The 20,897-nt window shown below is 38.8% G+C and overlaps 1 protein-coding gene across 1 annotated transcript; it reads left to right on the top strand.

Annotated features, from left to right (window-relative positions):
- The first annotated feature begins 8,616 nt into the window (after positions 1 to 8,616).
- LOC118653378 (A-kinase anchor protein 17B) lies at positions 8,617 to 16,358 on the top strand. The gene is given in 10 exon segments (XM_036304123.1): positions 8,617 to 8,895; positions 8,898 to 8,969; positions 9,217 to 9,700; positions 10,746 to 10,781; positions 10,784 to 10,874; positions 12,835 to 12,900; positions 12,902 to 13,002; positions 13,005 to 13,057; positions 14,788 to 14,926; positions 14,929 to 16,358. Coding segments are annotated over 10 exon segments (2,751 nt in total).
- Positions 16,359 to 20,897: the final 4,539 nt, after the last annotated feature.

Raw genomic sequence — 20,897 nt, forward strand, 5'->3', positions numbered from 1 at the left:
TTTCTCTCCTCTTGTTCTAGTTATTGCAGTCAGCTTTGCTACTAGATATAGAGGCAAGGAAAAGGAAATAGACAGATGACTAGAGAAAGCAGCCATGTTCTCTGAGAATCTGTTATAATTGTTCTGGCATGGGGAGCATGTTGAGTGAAATGCTTTGGCAAAGCTATGTACTCAAGATATTGCTGGAATGCACACTGTAAATATTATGCAATAACTATGATTTTTAAGGTTAGAGCTCTCATTTGCCTCTGCAAAAGTATTAAAGAATAAGTGATTTCAGAGTCTTGCTTTTTAAAATTTATCTTTTATTGTTGACGGTATTACAGATGTCTGCCATTTCCCCCTTTTGCCCCCCCTCCACCCAGTCCGCACTCCACCTCAGGCCTTCACCACACTATTGTCTGTGTTCATGGGCTATTCATATTTGCATATAAGTTCTTTGGTTAATCTCTTCCTGTCCCTCCCACCTCACTTCCCTCTGAGAACTGTCAGTCTGTTCCATACACCCATGCCTCTGGAACTATTTTGTTTGTCAGTTTATTTTATTCATTAGATTCCACATATAAGTGAGATCATGTGATATTGTCTTTCTATGACTTGCTTATTTCACTCAGCATAATATTCTCCAGGTCCATCCATGCTGTCTTAAAGAGTAAGATATCCTTTTTTTTTTTACAGCCCTATAGTATTTCATTGTGTATATGTACCACAGCTTTTTTATCCACTCATCTACTGATGTGCACTTGGGCTGTTTCCAGAGCTAAGCTATAACACTGATATGAACATAGGTGTGCATATATTCTTTCTAATTGGTGTTTCAGGTTTCTTAGGATATATTTTCAGAAGTGGGATTACTGGGTCAAATAGAAGTTCCGTTTTTAATTTTTTGAGGAAACTCGATATTGTTTTCCATAGTAGTTGCACCAGTCTGCATTCCTACCAGCAGTGCACTAGGGTTCCCTTTTCTCCACATCCTTACCAGTACTTGTCATTTGTTGATTTATTGATAGTAGCCATTCTGGCAGGTATGAGGTGATACCTCATTGTGATTTTAATTTTCATTGATGATTAGTGACATTGAGAATTTTTTCATGTTTTTTTGTACATCTCTATGTCCTCTTTGGAGTAGTGTTGCTTTTAATCAGGCTAAGAAGAAAGATGTGTGTATGTGGTGGTGGAAGGGGATTGAGGAGGTCATAGCGGAACATAATAGAAATGGGAATAGTTAAAAATCTTTTATTAAAATTTAACTTTTTGCCCTAATCGGTTTGACTCAGTGGATAGAGCATTGGCCTGCATACTCAAAGGTCCCAAGTTCAATTCTGGTCAAGGGCACATGCCTGGGTTGTGGGCTCAATCTCTAGTAGGGGGCGTGTAGGAGGCAGCCGATCAATGATTCTCTCTCATCATTGATATTTCTATCGCTCTCTTCCTCTCCCTTTCTCTCTGAAATCAATAAAAATATTTCTTTAACTTTTTGATGATATATGGGGGCTATAACTATGGCACTTGGCATTCTTTGCCATCAGGGTTTGGTTTATACTAGGCTCTTACAACTTTGATGAATAAAGTAATCTCAATGCATATGACAGTGAAAATGATGGGAAAATTTTAAATGAATTCTACCACTGCTGTCAAATGAAGCACAGACATTTTAAAAGGGAATTTAGAGGGAAATTAGGGTGTTCTAAAGAATCAGTTTTAATTCGTAGCCTAATAACTTGATCATAGTTATTTCACCTCCTTTGATACATAATAAATAATATCCAATTTAAAATAGGTTATTTAAAAATAGAGACATTGAAACATGCAACAGACTGATGTATTTCAGAAAAGGGGCAGAATGGAAAGAGACTAAAAACTTTTATGCATGTTGCATAGCCCATGGACAAACATTAGTGCAGGGGAAGGCCTGCGGAGGGGCAGGAGCAGGGTGGAGAGGGTCAAAGGAGAACAAAAAAAGGAGACATTTCTAATACTTTCAATAATACAGTTAAAAAAATAAATATGTTTATTTAAAAAATGTTATTGATTGATGAGAGAGAGAGAGAGAGAGAGAGAGAGAGAGAGAGAGAGATTTGTTGTTCCACTTATTTATCATTCATTGGTTGAGTCTTATATATGCCCTGACCAGAGATCAGACCCACAAACTTGGTATATTGGGAGGAGGCTCCAACAAACTGAGCTGCCAGGCCAGGGTATTTATTTTGTTTAACAACAGGGATTGTGTAGGGGGAAGAGCACAGACCTTTTTAGACCTATTTTCTTTTTTTTAAAGAATTGTGCTGAGGCCTTTTCTAATATATTTTTATTTATTTTTTACAGAGAGGAAGGGAGAGGGATAGAGAGTTAGAAACATCGATGAGAGAGAAACATCGATCAGCTGCCTCCTGCACACCCCCTACTGGGGATGTGCCCGAAACCAAGGTACATGCCCTTGACTGGAATCGAACCCAGGACCCTTTAGTCCACAGGCCGACGCTCTATCCACTGAGCCAAACTGGTCAAGGCTAGACCTATTTTCAAGAGCAATGTAGAACCCTAGGCAGCTTTAAGTAGATTCGGGATTGGCACACTAAAGCTTGGAGTTGAGAAAGTTTCCTGATTTAGAAGAAAGCATATGTTAAAGTTGAGTGTTGAGTGTAAGTATTTTCCATAAACATCTGTCTGTTTTTACTATAAGATAAATCAACTATGACTTTAACAATTTGCAGCCCAATTAGTGGTTGCTGTGGGTGGTGGAAGGATTACAAAGGGGCACAAGGGAACCTTTTTGGGGTAATGGACATTTTCACTATCTCAACTGTGGTGATAGTTTCATAGGTATGTATACATATGTCAAAATTCATCAAAATGTACACTTTTGATACATGGGCACCTTATGTTATCATATATCAATTATGTCTTAAGCAATTTTTTAAAACACCTTCTATAGTCTGTGGTGTATCTAATATTGAATTGGTCAACTGCTCTTTCATTATTGAAAATCCTATTTTACCTATTCTAATCTCCAAGGCTTCAGCCTTGACTCACACAATCTTTGGTTATGGGTTCAGATGCCTCTCAGCATTTACAGTGATGGCAGAGAGAGGGTAATCTCTGATGGGGGAGGGAGTTGCTACGGTATTACTCAGTTTTGGTCCTTTTCTAGGCAAGTTTATATTAGTAGTTGTGAATTGCTTCCTTTTAATAGTTTGTTGTTGTGTGAGCTAACTGTTTTCAATGGAAAATTTAATACAAAATTAACACGTTTATTGTAAACATTCAAAAATTGAAGCAACAAGAAGTGTTCAAGGTAAAATGGGAAAGTCCATTCCTGTCCTATACTCCCATTCCATTTCCCAGAGGAAATATTGTTGACAATTTGATATACATCTTTCCAGACTTTATATGTAGAGGTGTGTGTGTGTGTGTGTGTGTGTGTGTGTGTGTGTATACATGTCCATGAAAGTTGGGGGTGAGGAGGCTCAAAATATAATTTTCCTCTCACCTTCTAAGTTCTAGCTGGGCTAATAATCAAAATAACATGAGAGATTAACAGGAGAAAATGTCCAAATTTTATAACAGATTTACATGTGGGGCTGTCATAAGCTATGAGACCAAAAGACATCTTGGGCAGTTGAGGTTTATGTGCTATTTTGAACAAAGGAGAAGGGGACAGAGGTCTGGCACTTCAAAGGAAAAGCAGGCAATTACAGGTAGACAAAGAGCAAACGTGTGGTAAACAAATTCTTTCTGGGCCACGCAGAAACAATGGGACACAGAGGAGAGAGAGTCTAACAAACAGGCTTTGCTGGATTTCTTACTGCCACACTTAGTTTATGTTACGATACTAAGGTGATGCTCTCTTCCTTTAAGCAGGATTTTCTACGTGAATTCCTTTAGGCAGGTAAGGGGAGAAGGTCAAAGATTCTTTCTGAGTCTTTTGTTTCTTAACAATCAGCTTAAAATCAATATCCCAGAAGGCACATTTTGCGGTGACAAAACTTTATTACTTATATTAAATATATTGCTTACATTTAATATATTACTTTTACAAAAGCAAGATTATATTACACATTATTATTATGCAACTTGCCTTTTATTTTTTCTTCTAAAATGTATTATGGGCACCCTTCCCTGTCAATAAGCACAGGTCTACACTTTCCTCTCTCCCTCCTCCCTTTTCTTCCTTCTTTTTCTTTTTCATTCTTTTCTACTCTTCCAACTTCCCTTCCTCCTCCTTCTCCCTCCCCCAATCCTTCTTCTTCATTTTTTGTTAGTTTTGGGACTGAGGTCTTTTTTAATTTTATTTCTCTAACATACATTATTTTTTTATTTTTTTATTATACATGGGACTGAGGTCTTAAGGGAAAAGCATCACAATGGGAATTATCATTACTGTGCACCTATATGCCAGGCACTGTCTAGTTAATTTGTAGTGATCTGGCAGAAGTTGCTATAGTATCGAAGCCATGACATATGTAAAAAGCCTACTTCTTGGTACATACTAGGCCCTCAGTAATTTTTAAAAATAAGATTAGAAAATCAGTTCTTTATTCTGGGAGAGTATTTTAAGATGAAATATTAATAAACTTTTAAGATCTAAAGCACATGAACAACTGGGGAAAATATGAGAAGAACAAATTTTTGATTAGTTACTGTTGCTGCTGTTGGGAATAAGGAATTTGAACTGAGGATTCTAAGGGAGGCCAGTTTTTTCATTTTTTAAAAAACAATTGGTTCCTCTTGGGAAAGTCAGAAAATAACTTCAATGTTTCCTAATCGAGGTATACTAGTGGAGTCCTCTCACTGGAGAAATGACTGTGAAAAGATAAACTATAGAGCAGAGGTCATGGACTGGCAAGCCAATGAAGCCTGCAGAAATGTTTATTCACACTTTGAAGTACTTTTAAATTATGTTAAATGATTGTCAGCAGGCTAGCCCAGATTTGTCCTCATGGCATGGTAAGGATCCAGGAGAGTAAGGGCTACTTGACACATAGGTTTAGGTCTGACACTCTGTCACTTCTGGTACATTCTATTGAGGGGGGGAACACAAATACCACAAACCAAAATAAAACAAAAAATACCTCACATTCAAGGGCTGGGAAAAATAGGCTATTTTTTGATAGCTATAACTTAAAGTTACATTACAAAGGCTGTAGATACAGGGATGGGTGGAAAATCAGGGCAATTTTTTCAACCATTATACCACAATATTCAAATGAATAGTGTCCTTAAAGTTGTCATTTTTCAAAGCTGTATAACCCTTCTAACAGTGTACCCACTTATTAAAAAATATAATTAAAGCCTTTCTCAGAATCTCCTAAGGAGGGTTTTATAAGCCAATTAAATTCATTCTTTACTGATCCATTTTATTCAACATTCTAAAGGCCCGATAATAAACAATAAAGAGAGAGTAAATAGTTCTCCTTGTGATTTCAAACTCTCTCTCAGCAGATTGTCAAGTAGAATAAGCACATGAGATACTTCGATAAGAGCCATGAAACATATTTTAATGCCTTCAAGAAGTTATGGCAGAACCCCAGATTATAACAACAATCACTTAAAATCCCAGCTGGCAGCTTGCCTGACAGCAAAAGAATGTTTAAATCAGGATTACTTTTCTTCCTAAACATCCATTTATTAATGACAACACAAATCTTTACATGAGCTATTGATCAGAGCCCAGTGGAGTCTAAGGAAATTTATTCTAGATGCTTCCTTGTAGCTTTTACCTGAACAGTAAGAAATAAAAGAAACTCTGGCTACTTCTTCCCTTAATGTTACATGCCAGAGCTTTCCCACCATCCCCTTTAAGCATCAGCTTCATCCCTCAAAGGGTCTCCATGGCTTTTATGAAGTCAGCTGACTCCTAGTACTGTACAAAGGCCTCAAATGTCTGCATGCTGAAGCTAAACCCCCCAAAGCTTCCACCATTCATTACCTCTCTGTAGGGGTTAAACATAGAAATATCCACATTCTTGATCTTCCCAAAATTCTCAATGACCACCTGTAGGATCTTTTCACATGGCTTCCCCCCAGTGGAACCTTTAGGCGCAAACCACTTGCCAGGCAAGCCTTCAAAATGTGTGGAATCCAGGCTCTTATTGTGGTCCAGCTCATCAGCCCTGTCACTTGATGGGGCCTCCTGTTCCTTCGGGAAGTGCTCCCACTGTCCCTGTGCATCTGTAGCCACTACTTTTAAGTCTGGTTTCAATCCATTTAGCTTGATGATCTTCCCATGTAATTTTGCCTTCAGGATCTAAACCAGTGATGGCGAACCTTTTGAGCTCAGCGTGTCAGCATTTTGAAAAACCCTAACTTAACTCTGGTGCCGTGTCACATACAGAAATTTTTTGATATTTGCAACCATAGTAAAACAAAGATTTATATTTTTGATATTTATTTTATATCTTTAAATTCCATTTAACAAAGAAAAATCAACCAAAAAAATGAGTTCGCGGGTCACCTCTGACACGCGTGTCATAGGTTCACCATCACTGTCCTAGACCAAAGTGACTTGTTAGGTTGGAGGCACCAGGCCAATTTCTAGACAGTATCCAGGAAGTAAAGCAGTAGACCTTCCTGTCAGGCACCAATGCAACGTGCTGGTGTGGGAGTCCTCCCAGAGCTGGACTGAGGGTGGAACAAGGACCCTGTGGAGAGGGGAATATCTAGGCTAAGGAGCACAGGCCTGGGTCTCCAGTCAGGGTCATCTCTGGGTGGTATTGTAAGAAGCAGCTATATCAGATAGTTGACAGAAAAACCATTTATTTTTTTCTAGATAATTTTTGATGATTTCTAAATATCAAATCTATGATAAAAGAATTTTGAACCCTGGCCAGTGTGTTCAGTGGTTAGAGCGTCGGCCCAAGCACTGAAGGGTCTTGGGTTTGATTCTCAGTCAAGGGCACCATACCTGGGTTGCATGGCTCAGGTCTGGGAGCATGTGGGAGGGAATCAATCGACATGTCTCTCTCACATCAATGTTTCTCTCTCTCCCTCCTCCCTCCCTCTCTCTCTTCTCCCTCTCCCTCCCTCCCTCCCTTCCACTCTCTAAAAATCAATTGAAAAAAAAATATCCCCCGTATGGTTTAATAACAACAACAAAAGAGAAGAATTTTGAAACTGACCTTCATCAAGGCTATTTTTAAAAAATGTAACCCAGACTTTGAAAGCAATCCAAGAGAAGCATTCTAAAATGTTTAAAACAAAGGCAGTATCACTGGAAAAATGGAGAACATGACAAACCTGATTCCTTTGACGTGATTAACTATTTTGTGTGTACTTTTACTGTAATATTTTTTAAAACATTGATTTTAAATTAGGTCATATAAACAGATACCTATCCACTATAGCCAAATTTGGGGGTTCAGTATATCTTAATTGAATGTCAAATGAATTTTTCTCCTAAAGAAGCTTAGTGTTGATTCTCATGCTGCAAATTGCACCAAACTTACTGGACTTTTTTCTCCAATTGCTATTTAGATAATGTTTTAGGAAAAGAACATGTTTATGCTCATATCATCTCAGTTTGGTGTTGTTACCATAAGGATTTCTACAACCTACTATCATAGATTCTGCTTTTGATGGCCTTTTAAACAACCAGTTTGTGCAAACTTTGTCTCTTAAATAGAGTTGACTCGTATTGTCCTTCAAGGACAGTTATTAAAGAAATTTGTACCTATGATGTCAACCAAGACTTAGTAATAAATTTTATATTAGAATTTCCATCATCTGGCTATATACGTTTGAGTCTAAATGTTCCCAAAGTTGACATTAATGAGAAAATCAGGTGATGTAGATTCTGAATACATCTACTTTTAGAGGGGGGGAAAAAAAGCTTTTTTTTTAAAAAAAAAATTGGGAGGTGCTACTTCAAGTTAGCAAATAGAAGCAGAAATTCCTAATTCTCAGTTTTAGTGATATTCACCTTGAGACAGCTTAAAATAGTTTGTTAAAGTGAAATGCCCACAAGCAGTCTGGTTTTGGGAGTTTTCTAGTCCCAAAGTAGAGGACAAATTCACTTTGTCACTTATTAGAAGAGGTTGTCTCTTCTTCACTTGAACTTAGAGTTCAATTTAGTTAAAGTCAATAGACTGGAAGAATAAGAATTGATATGGGCATATAAGACTTAGAAACCAACCTTAGAATGGTTAGCTAGGTGCATGTTCACGAAGGTGCTACATGTATTTTACTCTTGCCCTCTTTCTGTGACACCTCCAGCAGGTTTTTATGGGACTTATAATATATTGGATATTTGGAATCTTAGAGTCTTAATGTATGGGCAGCTCATTTAATTTTCCTGAATTCATCTAAATTTTCCCATCAGTAAAACAGGCATGGAAATACCTACTCACAGGTTGCTTCATGAATCAAATGAGATAAAGTAGTATAGACAATAGCCATAGCTTATGTTTATTGAATCCAAGCACTATTCTAAGGATTTCACATGTACTCTCCCATTTCATCCTTCCTGAAGTCCTATTATTTTTATTTCACAGTTAAGGAAACTGAGACAGTATATGGAAACTCTTTGCAACCTCTAAAGCATATTAAACAAAAGAAAGCTATTGTCTTAAATATCCCTATAGTATACTTTCCCCTCTCAGTTTGACCTAAGTCCAGCAAATGCTAGCACCATTCAAAGTCCAAATTTGTGTTTTGCTCTATTTGTTTGAAAATGTTCCCTTTCACCATCCAAGGTTGCCTGAGGATACAATGGCGGTGACGGTGGTGTATGATAACTCTGAGGCAACAGAGCTCTGTGCACATCAGCACCTCTACCTCATGCCCATAGCAAAATTGATTATCAATGTATGGCTCCCAGAGAGTACAGAACCTATGAGGCCTTTCTTGAACTGGGAAGTTCTTGACCAGCTGAAGAGGCTGATTTGCCCTGATCAGTTAGTTCACCACAGTTCAACTCCAAGTGTATGAAGAATTTCATCCGATTCCAGGGGGAGGCTTAAACACAAAGTTTGGTTTATCAGTGATGGCGAACCTATGACACGCGTGTCAGAGGTGACCTGCGAACTCATTTTTTTGGTTGATTTTTCTTTGTTAAATGGAATTTAAAGATATAAAATAAATATCAAAAATATAAATCTTTGTTTTACTATGGTTGCAAATATCAAAAAATTTCTGTATGTGACACGGCACCAGAGTTAAGTTAGGGTTTTTCAAAATGCTGACACGCTGAGCTCAAAAGGTTCGCCATCACTGGTTTAGATCCTGAAGGCAAAATTACATGGGAAGATCATCAAGCTAAATGGATTGAAACCAGACTTAAAAGTAGTGGCTACAGATGCACAGGGACAGTGGGAGCACTTCCCGAAGGAACAGGAGGCCCCATCAAGTGACAGGGCTGATGAGCTGGACCACAATAAGAGCCTGGATTCCACACATTTTGAAGGCTTGCCTGGCAAGTGGTTTGCGCCTAAAGGTTCCACTGGGGGGAAGCCATGTGAAAAGATCCTACAGGTGGTCATTGAGAATTTTGGGAAGATCAAGAATGTGGATATTTCTATGTTTAACCCCTACAGAGAGGTAATGAATGGTGGAAGCTTTGGGGGGTTTAGCTTCAGCATGCAGACATTTGAGGCCTTTGTACAGTACTAGGAGTCAGCTGACTTCATAAAAGCCATGGAGACCCTTTGAGGGATGAAGCTGATGCTTAAAGGGGATGGTGGGAAAGCTCTGGCATGTAACATTAAGGGAAGAAGTAGCCAGAGTTTCTTTTATTTCTTACTGTTCAGGTAAAAGCTACAAGGAAGCATCTAGAATAAATTTCCTTAGACTCCACTGGGCTCTGATCAATAGCTCATGTAAAGATTTGTGTTGTCATTAATAAATGGATGTTTAGGAAGAAAAGTAATCCTGATTTAAACATTCTTTTGCTGTCAGGCAAGCTGCCAGCTGGGATTTTAAGTGATTGTTGTTATAATCTGGGGTTCTGCCATAACTTCTTGAAGGCATTAAAATATGTTTCATGGCTCTTATCGAAGTATCTCATGTGCTTATTCTACTTGACAATCTGCTGAGAGAGAGTTTGAAATCACAAGGAGAACTATTTACTCTCTCTTTATTATTGAGATCACAAATTATATTTTCAAGATGCCTGATAGGTAAATTGCTAAAACATAATCCCAACAAACTTGGATTATTTCCTTTCAAACTACACTCAGCCTGTCTAGTCATGCCACCTTTTTTATGTCTGACTACTTAGTCATCTCTTTCTTGAAATCTTAATCCAGCAGAGGAAAGGATTCTGCTAAAGCCTCCTTTTTCTCTAAATTAATCTTTAGCATGAATTTAGACTTTTAGCTTAAGTAGCTTCCTATGTATGAACCTGTGTAGGTGTGTTATGTGTGAAGATACTTCTGTTAAAATGTACATTTTAAAATTATGAGCTACTCAGTCAGACAAAAGATACAGCAAATAGTATAATGACCACCCATATATACCAGTGCCCAGCTGCCCAGCTTGTGCCTATTAGAGCCTGTGCCTGATGATGGCATTGTGATGTTACCTGTGGCAGTTAAGTGAGCTCCTCAAGGCTCTGCCAAAGAAAATCCTGAAGCCCACAAGACTGTTAGGAAGGCTCAGCGGAAGTAGTAGAACAGTATGGGGACTAGGATATAGAGAGAATATTTTTAATTCATTTGGTTTTGAATTGCCCATGGCCAAATTAGTTTTATTTCTGTGGCCTGAGACACAATGGCCAACTTTTATAATGAAACTTTGAAATATTTGGGGTCAGGTTATGTATGATACAACCAAACACTTCCGTAAGGAGTTATTTGGAGGCAATATCAGGAAAGGCTAAGATTACAAGAACTGGAGGAAGAAAGCAAAGAAAAGAAGAGAGATCAGGAAGAGTGTGTAAGGTAAGGAGACCAACTTTAACAACGAGGGTGTTGTACTTTTGATTTATGGATTTATCTCTTTGGATGAATGGCTAGACTTGATAGAAAGATTACATTGAGGTGGGAGGGGACAGGAATTGGCTCAGATTGTAGAACTGCACGCAGTTCTTTCAGCAGTGCTATTACAAAGCCCAAAATGACAAAAACAGTTGAAAACAAGAGACTTTAAAAGACAACATCCTTGTTAGGGAGAACAAGTAGTGAGAAATAATGGACTAGCCTGATTAAGCTAAAATGATTTTTAAAAAAGGACCAGGAACTTTTATAGTGAAAATTCTAGCCTACCAAAATATTTAAAAGATACCAATTTACCTAAAATTTACCAACTTTTACCTAGCCTACCAATCTAAAATTCTTTTTAATTAAACTTCTTTTCAGGTCTAGAAGAGGTTTTCTTCAACAGGATGGTCAATATTCAAACTAACTCATAGGCAAGAAGGTATGGATTGATTTATTGGGACTATATTTCTTGTTGGCCTAAGTTCTTTCTGTGAACCTTTATTCCTTTGAACTTATCATTGTTTCCCAATTTAGGAGCTTGAGACTAGAAAGTACTATTGGATTGTCAAAGGTTTTCCAAGGTACAAATGGGCCAGAACTTCTGGGCTCTGAAAACCAGTTTTACCTCCTGGCCCCTCCCCTTGCATGTTTATTCTTTCAGTTTTTCTTGTAAATTACAGCCATTCAAAAAGGGAGATAAAGAGTATCTTCCCTTGTGTCTCTCACTTTTTTAGCTGTTGAGGTGATAGGACTTACTTGAGGTCATGTCTGTGAAACTTGGCCAGAGGTTGTGGCTAGTCAATGTAACTATTCCCCCCAAATTTCTGAACAGAACATGCAGTTTAGATAATCCTCCAGCTTTTGGGCTAAATTCTCACTCAGATAATTGTCCTTTTTTGTTTCTTTCCCCATGTTTCCACAGGGCCTAACCAAAACAGTTTATATTTTCAGAAAACGGAGGTTAAAAAAAAGCCCATACTCAGTGGCTAGAGCGTCAGCCTGTGGACTCAAGGGTTCCAGGTTCGATTCCGGTCAAGGGCATGTACCTTGGTTGCGGGCACATCCCCAGTAGGGTGTGTGCAGGAGGCAGCTGATCGATGTTTCTCTCTCATCGATGTTTCTAACTCTCTATCCCTCTCCTTTCCTCTCTGTAAAAAAATCAATAAAATTATATTTTTTAAAAGCCCATAATCTTTTAATCCAGTATGTTTTTTTAATTTATTTTTTATTGATTTCAGAGAGGAAGGGAGAGGGAGAGAGAGATAGAAACATCAATGACGAGAGAGAATCATTAATCAACTGCCTCCTGCACGGCCCCTACTGGGGATCAAGCCTGCAACCCGGCATGTGCCCTTGACTGGAATCGAACCTGGGACCTTTCAGTCTGCAGGTAAACGCTCTAACCACTGAGACAAACCAGCTAGGGCACCAGTATGTTATTTTATGATAGTGTACTGTGCTATAATATATATGAAGGACCAGTTCTCACCCTTAAGGTTTCTGAGTGCCTTGACTTAGCTTTATTTGCCTATGTAAAACCAGCTCATGGAAGGTTTTGATCTCAAGAAAAACGAAATCATTACTGTGAAAGCTGGTCCAGTAATCCCTGACTATGGTTTGAGAAAGTGGAGACTAGAGGCCCCTCCTTAAAATTCTGTAATCTTTTTTTGTAAGGTCTCCTGTACTTGCTTCTAATTAATCAACTCAATTATGTGTCTTTCTCTTTTTATGGATGCATTACAGTGTCTTTTGTCTCTGCCAGGCCCTGGGGTTAGCAGTGAGAGAGTCCTACAAACCTAAATGATTTGTTGTCTGTCCATGTTGCCCCCTTCTCTTCCCACCCACAGTGGTGAAGGAGTGGGGAAGAGAGCAGATGCCAAATAAATACCTTCTGAATAGTTGCCCTTTAATCATTGTCCAGAAAAAGAAAGGAGGAGAGGAAAGCCCAGGAAGAGAGGAAGAAGGCCAGGGTCAGGAGGTGACCCCTGAAGGGACAGACACCAGCAAAGGAAGCGGGACAGAGACAAAGCTGAGCTGCCTGGAGAGCCCAACACTTCGGAGGAGTGAGAGGAGAGGAAGTTCCTACTGGCTCAAGGCAGGTGGAGGCCACTTGATTGCTACTGGTGCTCCTGAGGAAAATTGCAGTAAGGCTCTTTCCCATTCATTTGTTGCTCAGTTTTGGTAAGAGACACAACCCTTCCAGTTAAGCTATCAACTATTTAAAATAGATTCTATGGAAGGCACATTGCAGTTTATTTTCAATAAGCTGATCTATAGTAACCCCAAGTATGGGTTTCCAAAAGGTGTACCCAAATTCTCTCAAGGAGTTGTGTCTCACCTTTGCCATCTGTCACACACGTTGTGTTCCTAAACTTCAAGACAGTTTTACCCAGGACAGTATAGCTAGCGTATCTACTTTTCTAGGTTCCTAATGGATTTAACAGAAAATGCCAGGGGGAAGAAATGGATGGTGTGGGTGTTAGTTTTGTAGTCTTCCATTAACTTTACATGTCCATGTATCTGTAACAGTTTGAATGAGAAGGGAGAGTCTTGAACAGATAGCTTTGTATAGCAAGCTCATGTTAATTAGTCTTAAAGTATTTGCTGAGGAATTTCTCATGCCACACAGCAATTGTTTTATTTGGAAAGTTCCAATTTTGGAACTTCTTTTCCCTCCACTCACTGACCTCTTAAAGATAACCAGACTTAATAGATGTCCCAGAGTAAAGGTCAGAAAGGCTCCCAAACTGTTCATTTAAAAATCCATATTCAGTGTTTGTTTTTTAAAAATATATTTTTATTGATTTTAGAGAGAAAGGGAAAGGGAGAGAGAGGTAGGAACATCAATGATAAGAGAGAATCATTGATCAGTTGCCCCACACTGGGAATCGAGCCCGCAACCCATGCATGTGCCCTGACCAGGAATTGAACTGTGATCTCCTGGTTCATAGGTCAATGCTCAACCACTGAGCCATGCTGGCCAGGCCATATTCAGTGTTTTTAAATACTGTACAAAGGGTAAATGGCATTAGTTGAGTTGATTTAATGTATATTTGAAATATCAGCCTTCTCATTAATGCGAATAGTCAGTGAAACCAGGATCAGGAAAATATTGCATTTCCACCTATAATAAGGGTAGCTGGATCTTTTAAAGTTTACCTTAATAACCACTGAAGAATTTCTCTTTAAATGTGAATGATGCCTAATTCTTGGCCCCATTGATACCTTATACTGATTACGCAATTCTAATCCTAGTTAATGGGTAAGCACTGTGCCATGATTTGCACCAGGTGTCAGTAGAAGCACTGTATAAACTCCCCCAGCAGGGTGGGATTGTAACACCACAGATAGAACCGTTGTCATTGGCCACATTTTCTACTTGCTGTGCTGCTTCTGACTGAAGGCGGGCAGAAACACCCTCATCGGCAATCCATAGGAAAAAAACTGGGATGAAAAACAGAAAGACAGGTTACCTTTCAAGTCAGTTGACTCTCTTGTAGACACGTTTCACCCACCAGTTTTGTTTTGTTTTGTTTTTGTTCTAGGATTTTCTGGGAGGGCTATAGGGCATTTCTAATTCCTCTTCATACCCCCAGTTTGTGAACAAATAACAAAAGGGTCATGTGCTTTGAAAGTATGTAAATAGTGGTGTCTTGTAATATAAGGATGGCACAAATCTAGTAAAAGCAGTTCACATTAGACTGAGACATTTAATTTTATACCTCCTGTTTCCTAGAACAACAGTGTTCCTAATTTGGATTGATCCTAGGTGGTATTAGAAACCTATTACAAAAATGGCAGAAATCCAACTTTTCTTTGAACATTTTTATTTGTTTAGTTTTTTATGTCAGACTTTTAACCTTTTTCTTTGAAGGAACCCACACAGTTTAACCCACAAGAAGTAGATGTTGCAGGCCCTGAAGCTACTCATGGTCTGGGGAATTCATTGAAAACTCTAAAGAAAGAAAAGTTAAATACCCAATATCTTCAAAGTCAGGAGAAAGTGCCAAGATACAGGTTGCCAGTTTAGATAATAAATAAAAACAAAAAATGGAGGAAAGAAATAGGGCTCAGTTACATGAATCTTCCCTCCATTGTAGAAAAAATGGAAATGATTCAGCCAGAAAAAAGGGAACTGGACAATTATTTACCAATGAATGCAATGACATTTTTGACTTTGACCAGAATTCCTTGCAGATTACATTAATTCAAGGTCAGCCTCCTGAGAAGGAAGACCACCTCAGTTCTAATAACTATCCTTTCAGATTATCTGAGCAAGACCTATGCAAGAAAAACCGCGAAACATGTGACCTCATTGACTTTCTATTAAACCATTATTATCACACTCCAAAATATCCTTCTATCTGTCTAGAACCAAGTCACCCAACAAGCACATGTCAGTGGCAGAGATCTGTCCATGCTACAGGAAATGGATTTCAGATCAATTTGAGAAATTACCAATGTGACTCAACCAGCTTGAGTCAAATGCAAAACCTGCATACTCAGGGTCCTGTGCAAAAGCCACAAAATAGAGCAAAAGTTTATTATGCCGAAGGATGGTCTGAGGAGTTTAAAAATCAGCCCAGGGACTCAGCCAGTGAATCTGATGATCAGTTGACCCCAACTGATGGAGAGGGCCATCTGTTGGAAAAGACCGATGCTTACCAGGTCAAAGATTCCAAATCCGGAAGTCAAAGCCAATTTTCCTCACCCAAAAGGTCAGCAGAGTTGGAGTTGGCAGATTTCCTCGAGGAAATTAGTAGTGATTCTGAATGCTTCAATGAAATCCTCATCATAAACACAGAGGAGGAAGAGAAATCTGTGGCCATATATGAAAATCCACCTGAAAGAGGATCTCTCGATGCTGAAGTCATCACTAACAATCAAGAAATTAGATCAAGTCAGCCGACCTTGTATACAGAGTGTAAAAATTTTGAGGAGGAGAAACACTCTAAATACCATTTTAGGAAACCGGTCAAGAGGTTCAAGTATGAACGAAGAAGTTCATTGCTTGAGGGTGAAAACAATTCCATGAGAGTTGAGAACAGCAACAGCAAAATGAAGAAAAGGCTAGGCCCCAAATACATGTTTGGTCAGGGCAACTACCGCAAGTCCAGTTCCGGTTACCTACTAGGCAATATCGCAAGAAAGAGGAGGTGGTTCCGTTATAATACATTTTACCAGAGAGTGAACTACAGGCTCTTTCGTGCTCCAACATCATCATCAAAATTTACTAATGCTTTCTATTCAAGGCGTTTTCCCCAAAGAAGACAGACTATGTGGAAGACAAGAAATAACCAGAATGTAAGAAGATTCACAAGACATGAGAATTCTACACATTTCAGGCCAACTTCTGATAATTATAATATTAGATGTAACAATCAGGAGCACACTGGCTATAGAAGCTGTTTAGAAAACAACTAAAGCAATTCTTTATACTTCTAAATGCTTTAAAGGTCTCTTAGATCAGGAACACCCTTATTCACAATAAACAATTTGCAAAAAGAACATTTAAAACCAAGTATAGCTGTGTAGTTAGCAACAACAAGAGCAAGAGCAACATTTAAAAGCTTGAGCAAGGTCAATTGAAAAAACTTGTTTCTCTTGCCAAACTATGGGTCAAAATCACTGCAGGTGTGTTGGCAAGCTTTGGAAATACAAAACATCCAGTTTCTGAAAGTTGGTAAAACAATGTACTTGCAAAACTTCCTGATCTAAGAGCAGACATTTCTACAGTTCAACTATAACTTTAATTTGGTGCCATTGAAAGAGCAAATTAACGATGAGAAGTATTAAGATAGCCTCTTTGACCCTTTAGCTATCGTAAGGTCATCATTTAGTATCATTTATCTTCAAAGAGGACAACAGCGGATAAGGATCTTTTCACGTGTTCTTTGATTTCGTCAGAACACCATGTACAACAAACTTTCTTACCTTTCATCTAGAAACAACTATGTATAAAAGAAATGAGACAACAGCTAGAACATAGACTTCTTCATATCATTAGAGGTTTTCATGAGCACCCATCAGAAGGAAATTAATCTTCTTAATATGTTCATAGTACTCAGAGTTTTCCTTTTAGAAAGAAAGTATTGGAAGAAGCATCTAAAAGGGGCTCAGATTGTCCTTTGAGTCTTAAAGGGACAGTGGACTATTAGCAGAGTTGTTTTTGAAGAACCCTATGACATTCCAGCCTAGAAAAGCAACAGGATTGAAGTGATACAACCAGTGGGACTTGCAAAAGGGAATATTGAAAGATCCTCAGGCAGCAATAATGGCACTTGAGAAGAAAAGACATGACAGTATTCCATTTCAGGTTACATAATCTTTTCAGGGTTGGATGACATCAGTTTGTAAAAAGCCACTGGATAGCCCCAAAATGACTTTCTAAAACAGTAACAAGTGCCTCCTTAATCCTCAACAATGCCATGGAGTTAGGAAGAGTCAAGGGCAATGCCCATAGTTTTCTAGCTGGGGAAAGTCATATGTGTGCCAGATTTTTAAACTCTTAAGCAATTTATCTTTTTACCTACTGTTTTTGGAGTTCTTTCTTTTTTTATTGCTTAAAATATTACAAAGGGTTGGAGTTCTTGAATATGTTTTTTTACATTGAGATATTTTACAGATTCTTAAAGACTTACTGCAGTGCATGTAATGTTGAAAGCTTGACTGATTCATTCTGCCTTATGTTGGATTTAGAACCTCAGGGCCAGTAGATGACCTTTTATCTCCAACAAAGCTATATCCAACTTAGCAACTGAAGACATTGATAGGATCAGATTACCAGCAGCAAAAATGGTGACTTTAACCTACAGAAGTATTAGAAGGCAACATTTTCATACCACATGATTCATTTGCAATAGTCCTAACTTGATAGAACAGTACCAGCTGGTAAAGCCCAGGTAGAATGCCAATCAATGTGGTTGCCCAGAGTGAGAGGCACAGCGTGTATTCATAACCAGCCTCTTGAGCAACCTGATATCTGAAGGGGCTAGAAAATCTTCTCATTTATCTAAAGTGAGAGCCACGTGTTGTTTCATTAATATCTTCTAATCACATTCAATAGAAGTATGCTAGTACATGCAAAAGTTCAGAAGTGAAGTAGCAAAGCAGGTTATGTTTACTATCATTACTTTCTATTAACATTGTTACTCTTTGTTGTGCTGTTATTTAACTGGGGCAAAAGTGTTTTCTCATATCTGTTTTCTATGTCCTATGAAGTAACCAACAAATGAGTTGTTGACTCTGTTTTCTTCAATTCCACTTTCAAGCCAGTTATTCTACCATCAAAACTAGGTTTGGCTTGTCAAATCTGAAAAATCGCTCATGGGGCAAATGCCTTTTCTCTTCTGAAGACTGGCATTGACTATTAATGTTCAAAGTACTGTTGTCCAAGCAGCCTTTTAAAACTATTAATGGCTTGTACTTTGTCAGACAACTTTCTGCAACCAGGTATTATTCTCTTTCAATGAGACCCTGCCTGTTTATTTTCTCATGTTTCATGCCATTGAAACAAGGTTATGGGTTTATAATGGAAAACAGATATGTTCTGAATAAAAAAAACACCTCAATTTCTTATTTGATCATTTTTCTTTGTAGAGCTTTTAGTCATGGAAACAATCTGCTGCTCATAAAGACATAAAATAATAAAAATAGTTTAAAACAGTATGTGAATTTTTTTGTATAATAGAGCTGGTGCTAAGTTAGATCTGTGTAATAATTTCTGTCTTGTTTTGTTTTGTTTGCTAACTAAATACCATCCTGGGGCCTAGAAGAAAATAAAATGCTGGTTTTATGTTTACTTTTGGAACAACCTTGGGTTTTTATGTCTTGTTGTAACACATTCTAGATTTAACTAAACCTCTTTTTGTTGTGTAGGACTTAAATATGGAAGAGAATAATTGTACTTTTCAACTGAATGACTTAGTAGGGAATGGAACAGAACTGAAAATACTATCATTACTTTCTATTAGTTAACATTGTTATTCTTTGTTGTGCTGTTATTTAACTGGGCAAAAGTGTTTTCTCATATCTGTTTTCTATGTCCTATGAAGTAAGGGCCTGAACTTTAAAATTGTTCTCATATTTTTCATTGTATGTGCTGCTGATAGTGTTTTAAGAAAGCTCAAAATTTGTCAAGGTATTTTTGTCAATTTGTTTGAATTGCTCAGGTAGAAAGCCATGCAAACTGGTAATTTGAAAATAAGAACCAAATAAATGTATTTGTATTTATTACAGTTTAAATGTTAACTTTTAAATAAATGCTGATAATTCCATGCTAGTTTCTACCTATAGAATGCTGCCTTGCATTAATATTGCTAACCATTTGTACTGTTAAAGAAATAATACACATTCAATTTTCAGATAGATTAAAGATAAAATTGTTATAGTGAAAAGAGTCTTGGTTCATTTACCATATTATTGGCTGCAGTGTTGGACATCTACAATAACATTTTCTTTTCAAATGTTTTTATTGATTTTAGAGAGAGAGGAAGGGAGAGGGAGAGAAACATTAATTGGCTGCCTCCTGCATATCCCCTACTGGGGATCAAGTATGAAACTGAGGAATGTGCTCTGATCAGGAATTGAACAAGTGACCTCTCAGTGCATGGGACAATACCCAACCAACTGAACCACACTGGCCAGGGCACTACAATAACATTTTCTATGAAAATATACATCTCTACTTTCAATATTGTTTCTATGTCCCTTGTCCCTTTATGATGCTAGTTAATGGAAATTAACTTTCAGAGATCATGAAACCACAGTTTTATTTTCATTTTGGATAAATTGAAATTAAGATATTGGAACTTATGATTCTTCTCCCCTCAACCAAAGTTTTACCAGTGCTATGGAAAGGTAGCAAAAGGACTTCATGGAATCTCATCTCATCCCTTCAGCCGTTGGTGGAAGTAATAAAGTTATGCAATGTCAAAAAATAACTGTGGGTGTGGGCTGGGTGTCTAGTCTGGTGGGAAGTCTAGACAGTTATGCAGTGTCCCAAAACAGGTGTGGGTGTGAACTGGGTCCTTAGTAATCAGTCCTTGACCATTCATGAGTTAACTGTTCTTTCACATGAAATGTACAGCAAACTGCCTATAAGTATCCTATATAATAAAAGCCTAATATGCAGTTTGTCCCCTTGGGCAGCTGGGAGATCGACCAGGAGTTTGACCGCTCACTATGACTTGCGCTGATCACCAGGAGGCGTCAACAAAGCAGTGCTGGCAGTGGGCGGCAGTGGAGGCACTGCTGGCCCCGATGGACCCCTATGAGTGGGACCACGGTGGGATGGTGGAGCAGGTGAGCGGGTAGTGCCAGGCCAAGGTGGGTGCAAGTGGGGCCTGATAGCCCCACCAATCGCCCTGCAGATGGAGACGAGTGGCAGTGGCGGGGGGCGGGGCCGCCACCCGGCTCCCAGGCGCTGAGGGACCTGGGCACTGAGGGACCTGGGCTGCGGGGAGGAGGCCTGGCCCCGATTGATCTCCCCGCAGGCAGGATGGTGGAGCAGGTGAGAGGCCGGCACAAGGCCAAGGCGAGGTGCCAGTCGGGGCTGCAGGGCTGCAAGGCTGGGGGCAAGAGCTGGAGCCCAATCCCCACAGGCCACCCTGAGGGACCCTACCCGTGCATGAATTCGTGCCCCAGGCCTCTAGTTATTTATATAAGGAAGGCAGAGTGTCCAACCTGGGCACTTGAGAGCTGAAAGGGTCCTTTTTGGGTTCAAAGAGCTCTTTGTGAAATAGCAAGGACTGTATGGATGCTTTTTCTGGATCTTGGGTTTGCCCTCTGAGGTAAGGTAAATGTGACAGTATGTAGAGAAGTCACAAATTTGTGTAGATACTGAAAACACTTAGAATATGCTGCTTCAGACCCAGAGATGCTGATTGTGAGAACAGTGTTTCTGCAGGAGTTGGATAAAAGTAGGTGGAGAGCAAACATGTTCACCTGACACTTTCCCCAATGGCCCATAGTGGTTCCCTCATC

Source organism: Myotis myotis, unplaced genomic scaffold, assembly GCF_014108235.1.
Source record: "Myotis myotis isolate mMyoMyo1 unplaced genomic scaffold, mMyoMyo1.p scaffold_m19_p_4, whole genome shotgun sequence".
NCBI lineage: Eukaryota > Metazoa > Chordata > Mammalia > Chiroptera > Vespertilionidae > Myotis > Myotis myotis.